This window comes from Ipomoea triloba, chromosome 8 (genome assembly GCF_003576645.1).
Source record: "Ipomoea triloba cultivar NCNSP0323 chromosome 8, ASM357664v1".
NCBI classification, from domain to species: Eukaryota; Viridiplantae; Streptophyta; class Magnoliopsida; order Solanales; family Convolvulaceae; genus Ipomoea; species Ipomoea triloba.
In genome coordinates, this window is record NC_044923.1 from 9,948,943 (window position 1) to 9,955,667 (window position 6,725).

A 6,725-nucleotide genomic window follows, 5' to 3' on the forward strand; every position below is an offset into this window, starting at 1 on the left:
CATTCTCCATTCACCCAGACCTACAACTCTCACCTTAATATCAACATGATTCTTCGAAAAGCTCAGCAACCTGGCCGTATTATTCCTCCTCCAAAACAAAGCCAGCCCACCACTAAGCCCAACACTGTCCACATAGAACAAGCCTTCAAAACCCAACTTAACTCGGAGCCGTTCTTCATGCAACCGGCCCACCTTAGTCTCCATGAGGAAGACAAACTCAGGCTTCTTACGGGACACAAGGTCCACTATCTCTCGAACTGTACGTGGATTGCCTAAGCCACGATAGTTAATCCACGATAGTTCCAACGTTCTAGCTCCCAGTTTAGATCCCTCTTATTATTTAGTTATGATTATTGAGGATTTCTATTGACCTTGTAGTACTTATTATTATCTGATGTTTTTATGGTGCTTAGGATACCGGGCATGTGTGCCCATACTGTTATATTTTGGGATTTAGACACACTAGTACAACACTACACATTCGTCACTGTTGTAAATAACTTTTTGCAACTGTTGTACAACAGTGGCGGATGGCATAGTCACTAAAAGTCTTGGATTTTCCGCCACTGTTGTGGAACAGTAACAGAACGTAAGTCATCTGCAATTGTTCTTAAATAAGAACAGTGGCAGATTATTTTTTTTTTAAAAGGGTATCCGCTACTATTCCTAAGCTGGAACAGTGGAAAATACCCCTTATTTAAAAAAAATTAAATAATTAATTTTTTAATTAATTAATTAAATAATAAACCCCTAAAGCATGCAATCTGAAATGGCATCCAATATTTGACTCACTGAAATCTGAAATGGCATCCAATATTTGACTCACTGAAATCTGAAATGGCATGCAGCACCAATTAAATAAATTTAGTAAATATATGTAAGCATGAAACAAGATTATGTAAATATAAATGACCTTAAAAGAAAATCAAGAGAATGCATTACTGCGAAAAAACTAAAAACAATCATCATTTACATGGAATACAAGCAAACGTCTTCTCACAACTTGCAAATCTCACCCAAATCCACATTATTTATTTCCTTCATTTTTATTTATATTACAAAAGTTCAGAGATACTAACATACTTCACTAAAATAAGCCAAGCATACTAACAAGATTGAAATATGAATAGCAACTAGCAAGTAAAAAGCCAAAAAGCACAAAAAAAACCTTTACTGGACATCACCACCGCCCCTCTCATCCTCGTCACTTCAGTAAAACCTTTAATCAAAGAGAAGTAAAAATGGTAGCCATAGAGAGAAGAAGAAGAGAGAGAGAGAGAGAGAGAGAGAGAGAGAGATAAGGGAAGACATGTATGTGTTGAAAGCACCGAAGCTCCTGGCTAAAATTGGGTAAACCGATAGTGGGGTGGAGGATCTACCGCAGTTCCGTAGTCGTTCGAGTTGGGACAGAAAATCTACCGTAGAATTGGGAAGATGAGAAGGCTTATGACGAGAGTGGTGAGGAGGATCTGAGCGGAGATCTGCTAGTTATCGCCCCAGATCTGCTGCTCCACCATTCATTCTGCCCCTAGCTACTTCGCTTTTCATTCCACCACGAAGAGAGAAGAGAGGGATAAGAGTCTAGTTGTTGGTTCTAACCCCAGACCACAAGCCGAACAAAGAGATGAGAGGGATATTGAGAGAGAGAGAGAGAAAGTATGAGAGATGATTTCATATTTGGGCATTTGGAGATCTTGCATTATTTTATATAATTTTTAGCCACCGTTTCGAATGGAAATGGTGGCAAATTTAAAATGATTTTTTATTTTTTATTAATTTTAAACTTTCCGCCACCGTTTCTAAATGTTAATCATTTTGATGAGGTTTGAATCGTCTGTGCAATTAACTACAAGATTACAAGATATAAAACATAAGGAAAAGAGTCCTAACATAACACAAATACTAGACTGCCTAATACTCCCCATTCAAGCACAAGGTTGATGAGGAAGAACATTGAGCTTGGAACGAAGAGCAACAAACCGCACACCAGGGAACGACTTGGTGAAGATGTCAGCGAGCTGGTTTTTGGTGGAAATAAAATTAACTAGAACCTTTTTCTTAGCAACCATATCCCTAACAAAGTGATTATCAATCTCCACATGCTTCGTGCGAGCATGAAAATCAGATTAGCACACAAGTATGTAGCCCCCAAGTTGTCACACTATAACCGAGGAGGTGATGCTGGAGGCTTGAATCTTCTGTGCAATTAACCACAAGATTAGAAGATATAAAACATAAGGAAAAAAGTCCTAACATAACACAAATACTAGACTGCCTAACACTCCCCCTCAAGCACAAGGTTGATGAGGAAGAACATTGAGCTTGGACCGAAGAGCAGCAAACCACACACCAGCCAACAGCTTGGTGAAGATGTTCGCGAGCTAGTCTTTGGTGGAAATAAAATTAACCAGAACCTCCTTCTTAGCAACCATATCCCTAACAAAGTGATAATCAATCTCCACATGCTTCGTGCGAGCGTGAAAAACCATATTAGCACGCAAGTATGTAGCCCCCAAGTTGTCACACCATAACCGAGGAAGTGATGCCGCAGGCAAACCGAGCTCCTTAAGCAAAGACACTACCACGTCACCTCAGTAGATACATCGGCTAAGACCTTATACTCCGCTTCAGTGGAAGAGCGCGCAACAGTCCACTGCTTGCGACACACCCAAGACACCAAATTCTTGCCCAAAAACACAACAAAACCACTTGTAGACTTCCGATCATCTTGATTACCAGCCCAGTTAGAATCTGAAAAGGCTTTAACATCAACAGACATAGACTTATGAATCAGCAAACCATAGTGTAAAGTGCCCTTGACGTACCGCAAAACACGTTTAAGCGCGCCCAGTGAACAGTGGTAGGAGAATGCATAAACTGACAAAGCTTATTTACCGCAAACGATAGGTCAGGGCGAGTTACTACAAGGCACCAGCAAAGCTATGGTACTGAGTAGGATCAGCGTATGGAGTGGCCTCGTCAGCAGTAGAACGAACCAAGGAAACCAGAGTAGCCAGAGGCTTATAGTCCACCATACCAACCCACTTCAAAATATCTCCCATATAACGCCGCTGAGACAGAAGCAAGCCGGACTCAACCGGAATGGTCTCAATACCAAGGAAAAAGGAAGGAGACCCCATATCACGCACCTCAAATTCTGTTGCCATCCAAGACACGCGCCGAGTCCGAGCACATGACAAAGATATCGTCCACATACACTAACAGATATAGCTGGACACCACTATGGGAATAAACGAATAGCGACACATCAGTCTTAGATGGACAGAACCCACAGAAACCAAGTTGGTGTGAAGCCGAGTGAACCAGGCCCGGGGCGCCTGCTTAAGCCCATATAGCAACCGATGCAATAGACACACATGTGTAGGATTAGCCTTGTCCTCGTAGCCTGGAGGTTGTCTCATTTACACGGTTTCGGCCAGAGCACCATTAAGGAAGGCATTGTGGATGTCAAGCTGCCGAACCGCCCATTCGCGCGAGGTAGCTAAAGAAAGCAAGAGCCACACTGTAGTTGGTTTGACCACCGGGCTAAAAGTCTCAAAGAAATCCTGCCCAGCAACCTAGTTGAACCCCTTAGCAACAAGGCGTGCTTTGTACCGTTCCACGGATCCATCGGCCTTCCGCTTAGTGCGAAAAACCCATTTACAGCCCACAACGTTCATTCTAGGAGTAATCGGGACCAGCAGCCACGTACTATTCTGGAGCAGTGCATTAAATTCAAGACCCATGGCCTCACGCCACTCAGGAGATAAAGTAGCCTGTGAGTAACAAGTTGGCTCTGGATGAATTACATGCGAGACCAACGCACCAGGCCCCGAATTGGGGCGCGACTGACTTCGTAAAACCATAAAATGGGAGCGCACACAGCTAACTGCTACACCACAACGTGATTTTACACCGCGGGGTCAACCTCTCGCCGCAGGAGCACGAAGCGGAGCATTGACCTGAGCAGCATCGGAGTATCCAATCGGCAAGGAAGTGGCGGGAGCACTAGGAGAGGGATGCACGTGAGGAACATGCAATGAGCCAGAAGAATGCATGTCACACGGCTGTACCCCATGCGGCGCAACACTAGACGCACCCCAAGGCATGGAAATCGGACCAGCAGGCTGCACATTAGTGAGAGAGGCAAACGGAAACACAGTTTCATCAAATCGTACATGACGACAGATGAAAATTTTGTTAGTCGTTAAGTTCAAACAATGATAGCCACGATAGGAGTCAGGGTAACCCAGAAACACACATGGGGCAGACCGAAACTGAAGTTCATTTTTGGTGTACGGACGAAGCATAGGAAAACATAAGCAACCAAATACACGTAGGAAATAATATGAGGGCGACGACCGATGCAAACGAGAATGGGGAGTATCATTATCTAAAATTAGAGTGGGCATTTTATTAATTAAGTATACGGCCGTCTCAAACGCGTTATCCCAAAAACGAGCGGGAACCGACGCGTGGGCCATTAAGGCCAAACCAGTCTGAACGACATGCTGGTGCCTATGCTCCACTCGACCATTCTGTTCGTGGGTGTAGGCACACGACTGCCTATAAACAATACCAAGAGACGCGAGAGTGCGACCAAACTTTTTGTATTCTCCCCCTAGATCGGACTGAATAGATAAGATTTTACAGGAAAATAATCATTCAACCATAAGACGAAACCGATCAAACACATTATACAAATCAGACTTCGCACGAAGAGGATAAAACCAGACGAACCGAGTATAATCATCCAAAAACAAGACGAAATATTTATAACCATTAAATGAAAGAAAAGGCGCAGGGCCCCAAGTGTTTGTGTATATCTACTCTAAAACACGAGTACTATTATTCGAAACACGCGACAAGGGAAACTGAGATGATTTCCCCAACTGATAAGCAGAACAAATATGAGATAAATCCCTAACACTAGAATCGGAAACAGAACATAACTTCAAAACTTGACGCAAGACTCGAAGATGCGGATGGCCAAGCCGATTATGCCACACCGACGAGGAGACACGAACAGTAGCTAATGCAATGGGACTGGACCAAACGGGCCACGAATAAAGACCACCCAAAGAGTATCCTTTATAGAGAACCGCCATGGTTATGATGTCCTTCACAAAGAAACAGCGAGGGTGGAATTCAAAAAACACATTATTATCACTTGCGAGCTTCTGAATAGATAACAACGAAGTATAAAGGCCAGGAACATGCAAAACATCAGATAAACTAAATGACCTAGACGAAGTGGCTAACGAAGTAGAACCAACGTTAACAATGGGTATACCTGTGTTGTTACCTACACGAAGAGAGTCCGTTCCAGAGTACCCAGTAGAAGCGGACAAAACTGATGAGTCCAGCGTAACATGGTGCGTAGCACCTGTATCTGGAAACCATTGGTGCGGCGCCACAGAGTCAAAATCATCAACAGAATACGCTATGTGTGCTTGATGACCGGGAGCGTCTGCATACCGCCGGTAACAAGCTAGCGCCGAATGCCCAGCCACGTTACAGATCTGACAGCGAACACCCTGCTGCTGCGACCGGCCACGGCCCCGATGACCTCTACCAGAACCCCGCTACTGCGACACAAAGTGACCACCACCAGAAAGACCGCCACACCGAACAGCCAACGCAAATGGACTCACCAAATCACTATCATCACAAATAAAATCATGCAAAATTAAAAAATCAGAGAGTTCAGTGAGAGACACAGGTTCTCCCTTGGTGAGCGTCGCAACCCGAGGGCGATACTCTGAGCTCAACCCTCTAAAAATATAGAGGTTCTGATCATCTATCCCAACCGGACGATCGAGCAGGGCAAGGTCCTCAATCAACATCTGCGCAGGTCCTAGGTAATCAGCAATGGATGAGTCACCTTGGCGGAGGACTTGCAACTTGTCGCGCCCTAGTCGACAAACCGAGACTTCCTTCAATAGCCAACCAGAGCTGTCGCGACGTAGATTGACCCACCGCCAAGTGCATCACCTCTTTAGACACGGAGGAGATGAGCATCGAAAGAATGGCTTGGTCTTTCCTAAGCCAAGCACGGCGGACAGCAGCAGCAGACATCGCACTCTCCATAGCAGCCGGTGTAGGCGGGTCCGGTAAGGCAACAAAATCAAGAAGACCTTGCCCATTCAAAAACTGCAATAGTTGAGTCCGCCAAAAAAGATAGTTGTGAGACGTGAGTTTAATCAACACAAAGTGATGTGCCGAGGTGAGAGAATTGCTAGCCACGATGGGTGTGGGGAAAACGGAGTCGGAAACAGTCCACTCGGAAGAGTCTCCGGCAGAGCTGTCCTGTAAACCCGACGTAGGAGCCGCCATAGCAAAAATAAAGAAAAAAAAAACCCTAAGTCTACTGATACTATATGAGGTTTGAATCGTCTGTGCAATTAACCACAAGATTACAAGATATAAAACATAAGGAAAACAATCCTAACATAACACAAATACTAGACTGCCTAACAATTTTTTTTGTATTTTGTTTTTTATATTTACTTTCTGCCACTATTTTATCTAGAAATGGTGGCGGAAAGTAAAACGCGTTTGTTTTTATTAAAATGACAACCTTATATCTTACAACAGTGGCGGATTGTTGATTAATTATTTATGAAATTTCCACTGCAATTTTTTTTAAATAATACACTACCTTTCTTGTAAGAACGGTAGATAAATGTCAGTCTCCTATGGGATCGTATCTCGAGCTTGGCAAG

The 6,725-nt window shown here is 43.9% G+C and overlaps 1 protein-coding gene across 1 annotated transcript; it reads right to left on the reverse strand.

Annotated features, from left to right (window-relative positions):
• Positions 1-2,578: 2,578 nt before the first annotated feature.
• On the reverse strand, positions 2,579-3,167 carry LOC116026928 (uncharacterized mitochondrial protein AtMg00810-like). The gene is made up of 2 exons (XM_031268355.1): positions 2,933-3,167; positions 2,579-2,877 (listed from the first exon to the last, which is right to left on the reverse strand). The coding sequence occupies exons 1-2, from the start codon at positions 3,165-3,167 to the stop codon at positions 2,579-2,581; spliced, it is 534 nt and encodes a 177-aa protein (XP_031124215.1).
• Positions 3,168-6,725: the final 3,558 nt, after the last annotated feature.

Coding starts and splice junctions, on each gene's coding strand:
- LOC116026928 (XM_031268355.1), bottom strand. CDS start 3,167: ATGGCAACAGAATTTGAGGTGCGTGATATGGGGTCTCCTTCCTTTTTC. Junction 2,878..2,932: donor TCAGTACCATAGCTTTGCTG/GTGCCTTGTAGT, acceptor AAGCTTTGTCAG/TTTATGCATTCTCCTACCAC.